Genomic DNA, 14,677 nt, shown 5'->3' with positions numbered 1-14,677 from the left:
ACAGCTCCAGAGAGGGACTTACAGGATTGTTCATCTGACTGAATAGCTGCTCAGCTTGCTACATTACAAAGGGGTGGGGGGAGGGAGGGGGGTGTGATTGAGGGGAGGAGATGAGGAAGCGAGGGGAAGACGCAGGATAGTACGGTTAACAATTTTGGATTTAACCAGAATGAAGAACAAGTGGCACCATCAGGGCAGAGCAGACATGTTACAGTTCATGTTGGACAGCTCAGCACCATTATAGTCTCAGTGCACAAATACAAATGTGGATATAGGGACATGGAGGACGATATATACGTTATGAATTATGGCAGAACATAGACATATTATCTAATGGACTCCGCTCCTCTCATTTATCCGATGATGTGGGTGCAGCCAGTTAGGGAATTCAACTTATTCAAGGATATCAATCATGGTGGGTCGACTCGCTAAAAAACACGGTTAGCAGGAGCAGTGCACGCTTATAAACAACAAGGCAGGTGCGCCGACAGCAGGGCCTTCAGGCTCATGAGGCGCACGCAAGTGAGTCATGAGGCAAGTGAGTACCCATGCAGAGCAACCAATGGCCTTGTGCGTCAACAAGCAGAGTCTGAGTTACACACAGATAGAAAGGGATATAGGAGAAAGGGAGATTATACTATCTTGCATATCGTTGCTGTCGAGTGAAAAACTTGCATGTCATTTTCAATCAATCACATTGCTTGGTCGAATTTCCACGTTGTATGACATTTGTAAGCAAGTAGCAAGTAGGACATTAATCTCAGAAGAAAACATAAAACGTTGAAATATGGTGATACTGTTACAAGGTTTCTCCCTGACAACAACACATTGTACATTAATACTGCCATGAAACATCATGTTTGGTTCATGAATGTCACCATTCAACATAGCTAGCTTAGTTGGGCTTAGCTTAGCTGGACGACCCAATGCGAGCGAATGAGGAAGTGCATTATTCATACAACACTTCCCTGTGACGCAGGATGTAAGGGGTGGTCCCTGGGTGAAACACCTGCTTTTTAGGAAGTCAGCAGCAGCCAGTGGCTAAATACAAATGCTGAGGTAAATGCAGTAGAAGGTAATAATAGGTATGGCATTTAGGTGTTTCTGTGTGCCAAAATGGCCACTGTGAAAATTATCTATTGATGGTCCTTCATGGCATTTAGGTGCAATTTTCAGGGGCTTCTCAAGCAGTTTATTAGCATCATTAGTTGCAACTAATAGTAGCCGAGTCCCTGTTTACTCAGCCATTCCAGACCCATTGAGATGTGCCAGACACATTTTCCCAAACTGAATCAATACCCTAGCCTACATAGAGAAACAAAACGTAACTGTTAGCTCAATCTCATTGTAAATACGATATTCAATAGAAATTCTAAAATGTCAATGCCAGATTTTGATGTTGATATTGATTTATGTTTAAACCTTCCATGCAAAATGGTAGCCACTTAGCCCACTGCAGCTGCAGTGCTGCTCTGCCAAGACTGTCTGATCAACACAGCTGATACTGTATTTATATTGTGATTAATTTGTGTGCTGTCCTGTGTGTGCTGTCCTGCTCATTGCTGGAGAGGCAATTTCAATCAATCACATTGCTTGGTCGGTACTTCCATATTATATGATATTTTACTGTTGAAACCGGGAGCATTGCAAAACGTGTGTGTTGGCGGGGAACGGGATTAAGGATCACACATTCAGTCACTGTTAAACAATAATCAGAAAATGTCCTGCCAGTTATGTATAGTTGAGTGAAGAGTAATTAAACATTCATAAACATTTTATGAATGATGTGTGTTATTGAAATTAATTTGCCCTTGCTAAATGAATCACCAAATTTGCCACAAATTGCAATGTATGGTATAATTACTTGTTCCTGAAATCAGACCTACTGATCACACACTGGTTCAGTGATGATCTGCATCTGATTCATGAATTGGAAACATAGGACCCAAAAGGAAACAAGACCACAAGGACATTATTTGGTGCTATCCTTTTAGAAGTGACTGTACTATGTTGCTGTTTGCTTTTCTGTCTAAAGGTATTCAATCAATCAATCAATGGACAAATGAAAGGAATGACAGGATGTGATCTGCCCTTTGAGATGAACACCTACCTTTTGCAACTGTGTCTCCAACTTACTACACTCCTCTTTTTTTTGCTCGATAGCGATCTCGAGGGACTTGAGTTTTGAGTCCTTCTTGAGCCCAGAGGAAGCCAGGGATGAGGCATGCTCCTTCAGATCGATGAGACTGGACTGCAGGGTAGGCACACAGAAAAGATGCTGACCACCAGAAGCAACCAGGAAAGCAGACAGACAGGTCAGCAACAATCCAGACAGGTCTGGTCTCAAAGCACCAGAGGGCACATCACACAATCAATCAATCAATTTAAAAAAGCAGCGGGGGAAATCCCTTGTTCACAGACGACAAACATAGGCTTATACTGTATGTACTGTAGGCTTATGCATTGCTGTAGACAAGGTAATTAGGCCTACTGCATGAAAGAGGTTCTTTACACACTGTGGTCGATATGACTTCAAATAAATACAGTAGTATGATTTCGAACTTTTGCCTCGATTACATTCTTATGAAAATAGAAGATTTACAAGATCATAACGGCTATAAAAACATGCTTCTTGATTATTCAATTAGCCTACATAAGCAATATTACGATATATTTTAGTTTAATTGCCCAGCATTTACTGTGTACACACCATACAGCACTTACAGCACAGTATGCACATAAAGGACAGAAACACACGCATGCACGCACACAATCTGGTATTCTTTCAGAACACAACTGCCACCCTCACACACCCATAAGAAGAGGGTAATAGTCCCTCTAATCCACACAAGCAAACTGAGTTAGAGCCACTGACAAGTACATGAACACATGCTCTCTCTCTCTCTCTCTCTCTCTCTCTCTCTCTCTCTCTCTCTCTCACTGACCTCTTTCTCTGTTAATTCAAGCTGCAGAGTGTTGACCTTTTCCTTCAGGTCCTTGTTCTCCTTTTTGTAGGACTCTGCCTCTTCAAGGCGTTCTCTGTCCTCTCTTTCTCTTTGGTCCTTCAGACGCTCTATAATTCTCTCCTGTCAAGAATGCACACACAACATTTTTGTAAACTGTAGGTCTATGGGGGAAGATGTAAATAATCCCAATGCATGTTGAATTCATTTTCAATAAAGTGCTCAATCAATCAGTCCTCCTAGTGGGAACAATTCTGCTTCAACCAGAACAATGCTAACAATGCAATGACCGATCAGATGATGATGGTGGGTCATTTGTACGGCCAGACAGTCAGGCTCGATATTTGACTTTGTCTCTGTATTGGCAGCCGATTTGTCCCATTTTACCACTTTCAAGCTGGCATCCTTAATTTGGGCATGGCATTCCACATTCCACATTTTGAAACATTAAAAAAGAAAATCACATCAGTTATTTTTTAATCATTCTGAATATAATAGGGCTTAAGTAATAAAGGTCATGTGTTAATTTTGATCTATCAAACTATAGATTGATCTATCAATTATTTGTGTTTTAATGAATGAATGTACAGTTATGTATTGATTTATTTGTGCTTATATGTTACACATTCTCAAATAGTCCATTTTATTTATAAAGCACCCTTCCAAACAATGTTGCAAGGTGCTGTCAAATCTCACACTTTTTGAAAAACAAATCAGTCAAAACATTGGTTTTGACTGATTTGTTGGTCTGTCGGGCTCTAGTCATGTGTGTGTAGCATGTAGTAACTGGATGGTCTGTCGGGCTCTAGTCATGTGTGTGTAGCATGTAGTAACTGGATGGTCTGTGGGGCTCTAGTCATGTGTGTGTAGCATGTAGTAACTGGATGGTCTGTCGGGCTCTAGTCATGTGTGTGTAGCATGTAGTAACTGGATGGTCTGTGGGGCTCTAGTCATGTGTGTGTAGCATGTAGTAACTGGATGGTCTGTCGGGCTCCAGTCATGTGTGTGTAGCATGTAGTAACTGGATGGTCTGTGGGGCTCTAGTCATGTGTGTGTAGCATGTAGTAACTGGCTCTAGTCATGTGTGTGTAGCATGTAGTAACTGGATGGTCTGTACCTTCTCAGAGAGTGCCTCCTCCAGCGTGGCCAGGGCAGTGTCTGTGTTACTGGAGTCAGTCTGCAGGGACTTGACCCTGTCCTTCAGGTTCCCCAGCTGCTTGTCCTTGTCCCGAAGCTGCTCCTGTAGATTCTCAATCTGACATAGGGTCGGGGGGTGGGTGGGGTTGTCGGGGGGGTCCATGGGGGTGGAGAGACACAGAGCCAGAGGTGATTATTAGCATGGGTTGGACTCAGAGTGGGGTTGTTGAAGAATGATACCCTCTGCTGACGGGTCGGGACGCGTGCCAGGGTTTTACCGCAAAGGAGAGCCAAGCTCTTGCCCTTTCAGAAGGAAATTATATCCAGTGTCGTCGGATTGCCTGATCGGAGGAAGTCCTAATAAAGCTGCACTTGCTGAGAATGATGAGAGTGTGTACACTGCCGACTAAAGACGGCTGATAACTGTCACAGGACATGCAGACAGAATAAGGCACATCATTACTGACTAGGCAGGCTACAGCGATTGCTTTGCTGTGCGACAATATCTGTAGGAGTATAGTCTGAACAACACGGTCAGTGATGAAAGAGTTTTAGAAACGTAGACAGATAATAGAGAGAGGAGTGAATAGAGGCATTGCACAAGCAGAAAAGGAGCAGTACAGTAGAGAAAGCAGGAAAGAAAGGCAGATGGGCATGGACGAGGGAGGTCAGGGTGAGAGAGCGAGAGAGAGGGAGAGCGAGAGTAACACTCAAGAGTGTATTTATAGCACACACACTAGAGCCAGTGAAGCAGAAACATCTCCTTCCTTGTCCGTTCAAGACATTTCCCCCGGAGTGCAGAGAGAGAAACCACTCATTCACACATGTTCTGAGTGTAGTTTACTTAAAAAAAAAAAAGAAAGGCGCTAATATTCTTGCCATTTACTGTACGTTAATTAAAAATAAAAAAATGATAATGGCTCACAGATAGGTAGGATGTAGTTCTTCTTATTTTTGGGTTGGAAAAACTTTGGAAAGAAAGAAAGAAAGTGGAGAAATAACTATGCTTTATCTTTATCGTGTGTGTGTGTGTGCGCATGCAACTCCTCATCTCTCTACTCTCATTCTTTTTTTTTAAGATATTTTTTTTGCGGCTTAGGCTACGCCTTTTATTGATTTTTGAAGGGACAGACAGTAGGCTGACAGGAAACGGGAGAGAGATGGGGGAAGACATGCAGTGAGGGCCGTGTCGGGTCCGGGAGTCGAACCCGCGGCACACTGCGACTGGATTACCAGTCCGGTGCCCAGACCGTTACACTACGGCCTGGGCCCTACTCTCATTCTTGTCTCTCGATTTATAATGTTCTGTTCCGAAATTGCAAAAAGATAGCCGATCTACAAGCTCACAATGCATCACAATGCATTGTGGTTAAAACAACAGTCTGTGAGATCAACGTCCACCAGCTGTTTGTTGTGTCTTTGGTTGACTCCGCTGACCTTTTTCTGCAGGACGTTGATTTTCCTCTCCTTCACTTCCAGCATGTCCTTCATGTCGCGGATCTCCCCGGCCAGAGTGCCCTTCTCCTCTGTCAGGTCCTGCAGCTGCTTGGTCTTTTTGCTCAGGAAGGACTCCTTCTCCTCCAGACGCAGGCGCAGGGCATCCACCTGAAGCGCAGTGGGAGCACACAAACAGGAGCACCTCAGAGGCAGTCACAGTTAAACCTATAGCGGCCATTTTCGGTGAAGATATTTCGTATACCCAGAGCCGGATCTACCGTTGGGCTAGGGTGGGGTGCAGCCCGGGGGCCCAAAAAGTAAGATGAAATTGTAAAGTATTGCAATCCAATTCAAGCGAGATTTATGTTTAGTTATATTTAGTATTATGGTTAAAACGATGCAACCTGCTGTCTTGTGGGGTAGCTGTGGAAAGCCCTAAAGCCCACCATGCACAGTGACTAGTCTCTGTCTGTCTGTCTGTCTGTCAGGAAATAGAGCGGCCACTTGGGAATCGGAAGGTTCATAGTTCGATCCATGGCTCCCCCTGAGTTTACTGTCGAAGTGTCCTAGAGCAACACACTGAACCCCTAACTGTTCCTGATGAGCAGCTGCCATTTAGGGCGCGTTCGTAAATACCTATTTCCGAACGCGTGCACGTGAATTGTTGAATTTAATGCATATTTATTACTAGAATTTCGCGGCCCTGACGGGCCCTACGTTGCAATTCCTTCCGTGAGGATGTCTCTGCGGACTGGAGCCAAAGGGGGAGGAGCTGAGAGCTAGTGTGGCCAATTAGAAGACGGGGTGCGCTGCGCACATGTTTTCATTGGCTTGTGGGCACATCTTCACTGCGCACATGTTTTCATTGGCTTGTGGGCACATCTTTTTCGCACGTGACATCTTTACACTTGTTATAATAGATAAAGAGTAGAAAGGCAATAATATACAAATGCAACATTTACCAATACATTACATACTGTAGGTTTAGGTTCAAGATTAAAACGGTTGTGTTTAGGCATTAGGTTGATGCATGTGTTCAGGCATGGGATTCGTTGTGACCAGAGTCAGAGCGAGGATCTGTTAGGGCAGTTGGCCAATAAGATTGCATGACACCAAACAGATTCTGAGCTTTCAAATTGGTTAACAGCAGCGGTCTGTGTTACCTCTGTTTGCAGGATGGCAGCGCGTTGCTCCTTGGCAGTGAGAGACTCTTTGAGCACCTCTATGTGCTGTTTGCAGTCTGAGTTCTGGTTGTTGAGCGTCTCGAGTTTGGTCTGCAGGGCCAGGAGCTCGGACTCCTTTTTGGAAAGCTCCTGCTTCAGCTGGTCAATCTGCTCAAGACCATGGGACGTTATTTCAGCACATGTTCAAATACTGAATATAATTCTGTGTGTGTGTGTGTGTGTGTGTGTGTGTGTGTGTGTGTGTGTGTGTGTGTGTGTGTGTGTGTGTGTGTGTGTGCCTGTGTGTGCCTGTGTGCATGTGTGTATGTGTGCCTGAATGTGTTACTAAGAACATAATGTACGCGTTTACATGTTACACAGCAGCAGAGGTGCATACTGTACAGTATATTACCTTGTGGTAATACTTCCATAAAGTCAGAACGGATATAATAAAAGGCTTTTGGTTAGAAGGGGTGGTCAGTTAAGTAAATCTTTCCTACTGTTTTCCATCACCATGCGTTCCTCTCATTAAAGATGCATTTAGGAGCGACTCCCCTGCATTCGTCATGTATTATACACCACTTCCATCTATGATTGATGAAAAGAGCTCTAAAAATAGGAGAACAAAACTGCGGCTGGTCCGTGCTTAGCTGTCTAATATCATAAGAGGGACGTAAACATGGTGCATACTTTGCTGCACAGTGGTGTTGCTGACTGAAAATTTGTTTTCCTTATCTGCTTAGAAATCGGTAGCAGCCTCTCAGACTAAAAATCTACATAAATTAGGCTCAAAGCTTCCGGAGACAGCATACACCTTGATGTGGAAACAATTGCTATTGTGTAAGGGACAGGTTGATGACAACATACTGTAACCGATTGAGGCCAGGTAACTGCTTAACCACAAAAAATTATACTTTATCTCATCTACAGCTTGTTTGTTTTTTGTTTTAGTTTTTCGCCTATAATAATATGCCCAACAATGGGATACCCTGGGTTGAAGTAGCTTTGTCGGAACCAGTCGTAGTAAACAGCTTGTTGAAAATGGATTAATTTAATGAGATGGTTAGATGGCCTTTGAATACATTAGCTAATTATATTGTTAAAGGTGTCCTTGTCATTGCTATTGCACTGTACTAGAAAAAAGCAATGCCTCAGTCAGACAGTTGCCAACGAAACACTTTGCTGATGACACTATCAATTTAATGCTAAAGTGAGCGCGTTTCAGCAACGTTGCCAGCTCAATCGGTTCACTTCAGTCCATACAGCAGCGAGCCAATGCAGTTTGTAGGATTACACTGAGCGTTTCATTGATGTAAATAAATGTATATGGTATATGTAAATGTATATCAAGGTATATGTCTGTACTGTACATACAATTCCCCTCATTCTCCATCCGTGTGTATACCTTGGTCTTCATGAACTTGGAGTGGTTCTTGTACACTTCCATTTGCTTGATCTCCTCCTCCCGGTCCTCTGAGTTCAGTAAGCCGTTCGCCTTCAACATCTGGATCTCGTCCTCCAGATCGCGGATGTTGCGCTCCAGAGAGGCGATCTTGGTGTCCTGCACGCAAACATGCAGAAGAGAGACGCCTCACAACTAAGACTGGCATTTCCACAAAGTTGTGTGCAGCAAACAACACAGTGCACTCGGAACATTAGGCAAAAGAGTAGCAGTGAGCAGCTGAAAGTGAAAATGAGAGCCCAGTAGAAAGAGAGAGACAGAGAGAGAGAGAGAGAAAGAGAGAGAGAGAGAGAGAGAGAGAGAGAGGAGGGAGGGAAAGAGAGAGGGAAACGGAGAGATAGAGATGGAGAATGACGTAGCTGAGAGTAACTGCAGTATCTATGGGTGAAATCAGATGAAAATCGCTTGCAGCCACACAGAGGATTAATCACCATTTGAAAATATTGAGCAGACATCCAGCACAGAGACAGAGAGATCAGCCCAACCAGAGGGAAACGTGAGGTGAAGTAAGAGCCGCGTGTTGCTGTAGTTGCTGGCAGATCAATGCCGAAGTTACAGACTGGACTGCGACTGCGAGTGCAGCTTTTTAAATAAATAATACCATGTCTTTAAGATTAGACCATGGTCCATCTCCCTCTCCTGCGGAACATTGAACTAGAACCTCTCTCTCTCTCTCTCTCTCTCTCTCTCTATCTCTCTCTCTCTCTCTCTCCCCCCCACCCCTCCAGATTTTTCTGAACTTCTGAACTTCTGGCTTGCGTCGGTGGCCAGGTATAGCCCACCAGAGAGGAGCATGCCATCGATTAAAAAGAAAACCTTCCTTCCTCACCAAAATGAGCGAAGAAACACCAATATCAATGTTTAGCGCTAAACGTGCAGTTTACCCTAAGTTTCGCAGAAAAAGGACCCATTTCCCAAAGGATCAATTTTCTACACTATCTGAGGACTTTGATGTGCACAACTATCTCCTCTCAGTCTAAGACGTATAGCCTCGTGCCGAGGCAGGTAACAGCTCTGAGAACATTACTGTAACAGACAGGACTTCATACTGTACCTCAGAGGTCAGGGTTTTAATTCCATCCAAATGCTTTCAGTGGTTCATCGACCTAGGTCAGTCAATCTTGTCCTTTATCTCTCTCTTGTCGTCTGTCTGTCTGTCTGTCTGTCTGTCTGTCTGTCTGTCTGTCTGTCTGTCTGTCTGTCTGTCTGTCTGTCTGTCTGTCTCTGTCTCTGTCTCTGTCTCTCTCCCTCTTTCTATCTCTCTGCATACTGCCGTAAACAACCACACCTGTTTCCATGGTAGCAGCAGGCAGGCTGTGTGCTCTGTGGTGTCTCTGGTGGGTGAGTGAGTGAGTGAGTGAGTGAGCGAGGGAGGGAGGGAGAGAGGGATGAAGGGAGGAACGGAAGGATGGAGTGAGAGAGGGAGGGAGGGAGGGAGGTAGGATTACTCCTGCTGCTCTTAGCATCCATACAGCACTGGAGGAGCAAAAGAGAGAGAGTTGCAGGGAGTTCCTTCACAGCAGAGGGGGCGGGCCTTCCCCTAGCTCTGCATGCAAATCCACAGGAGCACAGAAAGGGTCGGGTCACATGACCAACGCTAGGGGATGCTGGGACCTGTTCAGTGCCGATCCAGACCCATGTGAGGAGGCTGTGTGTCAGCTCAGCGGTGATGTCATGATTTATTTTGAGGAAGTGATGTCATTGCTCTGCAGTTACAGGCCGACGTGCACGACAATATTTCTCAGGTTGGTCTGTTTCTCTAATGCAGGAATGGGTTAACTACCACAGACTATATAAGCAATGTTGTGAAGAGCCATATTATTCTTCAGCAATGGCATCAGGAGACTGATATGGAAATATAACCGATAGACTGATATGGAAGTACAGTATGCACGTTAGTGAAAATAGCTGATCTACAAGCTCAATGGAACAGAAATTGAACGTCTTAGTAAACTACATTGGATCCAGCTGACAGTGCCAATATCACATATTGTCACAATATTGCTCTTTACAAAAACATATGTGAATGTCTATGTTTGCATGATTGACTCAATTTGTTATTAACAGTTGTACAAAACGTCATGCATGTGTTTAAATTGAGAATGTCTCCTACCTTCATCTCGATGATGGTTTGCAGGGCCTTGGTTTTACTTGGATCCTGGTGCAACTGATTTCTCCTGTGCAATTCCTTAGAACAAAGACACGTTGTGTTATTATGTGGCAAACAAACACATTTGTCCAATTCTGAACTGAACTGAACACAAAATGCCCTTCAAAGAAAGACGGCAGTAAAACACAGTAGCCTGAAATAAATTGCCCAGCTATTTATAGCAAAATGCCAGCCTTTGTGGCACATAAAACTGTACATTTCATGCTATTGATCTGGGAATTGTTGTAAAATTCATACCACATTGAAGTGGAGTGAATGTTCTGATGAATTGAAAATGGAGGACCCTTATGTAAACAAGTCTTTTCTGGTTTTATCCTCTCAGTAGATTTTGTATTGACCTGTAGATTCAATGTACCAATTCTACAAACTGTACAAAAATTCAATCAATCAAATAAATTCTACAACATACATGTCATTGCAATACTGTGAAGCACAGTGCTGCCCTCTAGTGATGAAAAGACAAGTAACACCCTGATCCATTCAGACTGTTCTCACCAGGTCTTACCACTAAAGCAGCTACAAGTTAAACACAAAGCAAATTCCCTTTCAAATTTAACTCAGTTATCCACTTAAGACCTATTTTATTCTCAGAGGTAAGATGGTGTCATGCAGCAAAACACCGTGACAGACCTAGATCTGCAAATTTAGCTTTTTCTGTTTTCTTATGTGTCAAAAATACAGAGGATTTTGCAGTGTACATGTTTCATTGTCCTTATAGCTGGTGTCATACAGCCGTGGTTCTCAACCTTTTCAGGCCGGGACCGACCAAAATAATCACATTTAGACTGGGGACGGTACTTGTATCGAACCTGACAAGCACTTGGAATTGTAGGAGTTGAGGCATTACATTTTGTTTGACTAGGTTCTACAGATAAATACTTGTCTATATTCACTTTCTTATATTATTTGACAATTTGGCCAATGTTTCAATTATAATAGTAGTTTTGATGCAGTAATGCTCTTTTTTCTTTTCTTTTCTTTTTAGGTATTAAAAAGGTCTTAAAATTGTCACTTCACTGTCATTTGGGGAACAACCCAAAAATGATACGGGGTCCCGACGCCAAAAGGTTGAAAACCGCGGTCGTACAGTATACAGCACTCATCTATACCTCTCTGAGGTGAATGTTCTCCTTCTCCTTTTGGTCCAGAATGACCTCCAGGTGTCCCAGCTGGTTCTCGGCCTCTGCGATGCGCCTGGCCCGCTCCTGCTCCTCCTCCTCTGAGGCGCGGCCCATGCCCGGCGGCAGCCCTTTGCTCTGCAGCATCTCCAGCAGCTTCTTGATGGACTCGTCGCGGGCGCCCAGCGTCTGCTTCTGGGTCTCGATCCGCAGCTCCATCTCCTCCAGGGTCTTCCGCAGCAGGAAGAGCTCCTTGGCCTGCCGGTCGTGCTCGGCCTGCAGCCGGCGGAAGTTGTCCTCGGTCAGCTCGATGGTGGCGAAGTGCTCGGCTCCGGAGCGGCCGCTGCCCTCCTGCTGCAGCAGGTGGTTCAGGTCTCGCTGCGTGCGCAGCTCGTCCTGCAGAGCCTGGATGGTCAGCTGGAGATGCTGTGTGGGAATCACCCGTAGGTAGGGCTTGTCACCATCATGACATCATGACGCTACGATTCATTGTAATAATTGCAATTTCTTTGCAGGGGATGGCACTTTGGAACATATAATAATTAATACATAAAAAAGACATTCCTTTTTGTCTTTTAGACTTTGTAAAGAAGAATTACACAGAGCAGATATGACAAATTACGTAAATATATATACAGTAAAGACATTATTTAAACATGTTACACTTTCAACATTTTTCAAAAATGGCGGGATTTGTTCATCCTCAAGCTCACAACACGTCGTATTGACGTGTTGTGAGCTTGTGCGCACACATACACATTACACAGCCAGGAATGCACTTACACCCACGCACATATGCACAAACAAGCTCACAAAAAACACACCAGGAATTCTCAAAAATGAATGCAATACTTTGAAGACAATACTCAATGCAGGTTTTTTCAAGTAGCACGCCTCTTAGTGGTAATAACACACAAACCCACGGAATAATGAAAGACAAGGTTCTGTGAAAAATGTAGATAAGAAAGGACTCCAAATTTGTCACACAGGACACAGGACTTACCTTTGTATGAATGCCATGAAAATGTAATGAATTCATTTGACCAAAGATGACATACTGTAGTTCTTCCAGGGAAAGATTTTAGGACAAATTAATAGTATAGCAGTATTAATTTCACTCCATACATAGAACTATTTCTCAGAGCTCTAATAATTTGAAATGTCTTTTTCAATTTTGTTTAGACAGTGGAGATACATTAAAGCTCTGAACTAAATCATAGCTGTCCGAGAGACTAACACAGCAGTGTGCTGTGAAAAATCGTGCAGATTGGATTTCATAAGGGTTCTTGCCTTGCTAATCAAAGCATACCTCCAGGACCACACCATCCCTTCATCTCCCCTATGAAGATGATGATGAGGTTCTGGAATCTGGATGAATATCTACCTGCCTGAGCTAAGGCTGGATAAAGATGTCATGTTTCAAACTACATTTGGGGTAAAAAGAAAAAAAAATAAGCTAACTTGCACAACGTTTGCACAAATATTTCAGGGACATGGTTATATGATATAAATATGATATATATATGATGTATAAATAAGACTGTTAAGTTGCAGTTGTGTACATGAACAGTCATTGGAGGACTTAAAATGTTGGAGATAATCCAACAATAAGAGCTGTGAAATAGGTGTACACATATTTGTGGGCGCTTGTTTTTACTTGTATCAGTTTAGCTTTTTGTTTTTCAAATGATCACGTGTTTTAATCCTCACACACTTTAAAGCAGCACTATGTAGTTTTCCTCTCCTACCCTGGATTTGAAGTGCTGCCATTTTTACAATTGAGCTAATAGAGCCTGCCTGCTTGCTGAGGGGATGAATCGAATCTTGACCATCAGGTCAGGATTTGTGTTTTAATTGAGTATGCACATCCATAGCATATAAATGTTAATAAACAGAAAATATTTTTTCAGGTCGGGATACCAATTTTAACCAATCAGAAGAGAGAAGTCATATTGTAAAGGATACAGAATAAAGGCGTGAAATCGGAAGTGATGAGCAGCCAAAATTGCAACTGGAACACTATAGAATTGAAGCTGATAAATGGGTTTAGATTTTCTGTTTATTAAAGAGCTGGAGAGACTGGGAGACTTCTGTTACTGAACAATCACCTATTATTATATTATATAGCAATGATTAATATAGAGCTTTCACTGTTTCACATAAAATGTGTAGTTTTAACAAAAACATCACTATATATGTGTAACTTAATATTATGTGTGCCAGTGTTCACGTTTGGTTTTGAGCAATAATCATCAGGTCCCAGTATGATAGTATCCATTAAGTATTAAGACTTCATTCTTGACTGGAACGTCTGTCTGGCAGTGGAGTTTGAAAGAAAACATTATGCAGCTTAAACCATAGAAAATGGGCCACAGGGTTCACACTCAGCAGGATAAAGTCGACAAAGGTTTCAGTTTCAGATTCTAATGCTGAAATAGTGAAATTGAATCCAGTTTCCTGGGTGTATAGGGTTGTAGAATGTGAAACATTATAGGTAGAGATAGTGCAGTAGGCATGTTTGGAGTGAAATGTATATATTTTTAAGGGGGTGGGAGGGGAGGGGTGGTGGGGGATTGGGGAGTAGGAAGGCTCACAAGACAAGGGAAAAGGCTCAAAATGTGTGTGTGTGTGTGTGTGTGTGTGTGTGTGTGTGTGTGTGTGTGTGTGTGTGTGTGTGTGTGTGTGTGTGTGTGTGTGTGTGTGTGTGTGTGTGTGTGTGTGTGTGTGGTTCAAAGGGATTGACAGGCCTCCGTTAAACACTCGTCACACAACAGGTGACTCTATGTTGTGCATACAACATCGGTTGCAAACATAAGGACAAACCTTGGTTCTCCTGGCATCCAGCAGCTGCAGAGCATGAACAGGACGAACAGAAACAAAACAAGAATGGTAAAACACAGCGTCAGAGAGCATGATGCAACACACAATGTGATGGTTAACACAAATGAGTGAGAGGCAGCCGGCTGCTCCCTCTGTCCAAGCTGTACTCCTTATCTGTCCACCATCCTCCAGGTCCTCAGTCCGCGTACTGTACATCGTACCGTACGTACAGTACGCCACACTATAGATTATACCACTGTTTATCAACGTGCGGTCCAGGGACCACTAGGGGGTGCAAATAGATACCGTACGGGTCTGTAACTATGAGTATGAGAGTGTACAAATGGAAACGAATGGACACATGTATACAGGTCCATTTCGTTACTTTCTACAGATCAGATCAGATT

The 14,677-nt window shown here is 43.3% G+C and overlaps 1 protein-coding gene across 5 annotated transcripts in view; it reads right to left on the bottom strand.

Moving 5' to 3' along the window:
• erc2 (ELKS/RAB6-interacting/CAST family member 2) overlaps nt 1–14,677 on the bottom strand; it is a 59,595-nt gene that overhangs the window by 21,446 nt on the left and 23,472 nt on the right. For 2 of the 5 annotated variants that reach the window (XM_083772123.1, XM_083772126.1), the window contains exons 3-11: nt 14,274–14,297; nt 11,442–11,876; nt 10,276–10,350; nt 8,106–8,261; nt 6,701–6,868; nt 5,538–5,705; nt 4,081–4,218; nt 2,946–3,086; nt 2,111–2,251 (exon numbers count right to left, since the gene is read on the bottom strand). In XM_083772123.1, the coding sequence (XP_083628249.1) occupies nt 2,111–2,251; nt 2,946–3,086; nt 4,081–4,218; nt 5,538–5,705; nt 6,701–6,868; nt 8,106–8,261; nt 10,276–10,350; nt 11,442–11,876; nt 14,274–14,297 (1,446 nt within the window). Of the gene's footprint in view, nt 1–22; nt 59–2,110; nt 2,279–2,945; nt 3,087–4,080; nt 4,219–5,537; nt 5,706–6,700; nt 6,869–8,105; nt 8,262–10,275; nt 10,351–11,441; nt 11,877–14,273; nt 14,298–14,677 lie in introns of all 5 variants that reach the window. The other 3 variants (XM_083772125.1, XM_083772122.1, XM_083772124.1) reach the window with 3 other exon arrangements.

Source organism: Protomyctophum parallelum (genome assembly GCF_964188405.1).
Source record: "Protomyctophum parallelum genome assembly, chromosome: 8".
In the NCBI taxonomy this organism is placed as follows: Eukaryota; Metazoa; Chordata; class Actinopteri; order Myctophiformes; family Myctophidae; genus Protomyctophum; species Protomyctophum parallelum.
The sequence above is the reverse complement of the archived record's forward strand: the minus strand, read 5'-3'. Positions and strand labels throughout refer to the sequence as shown.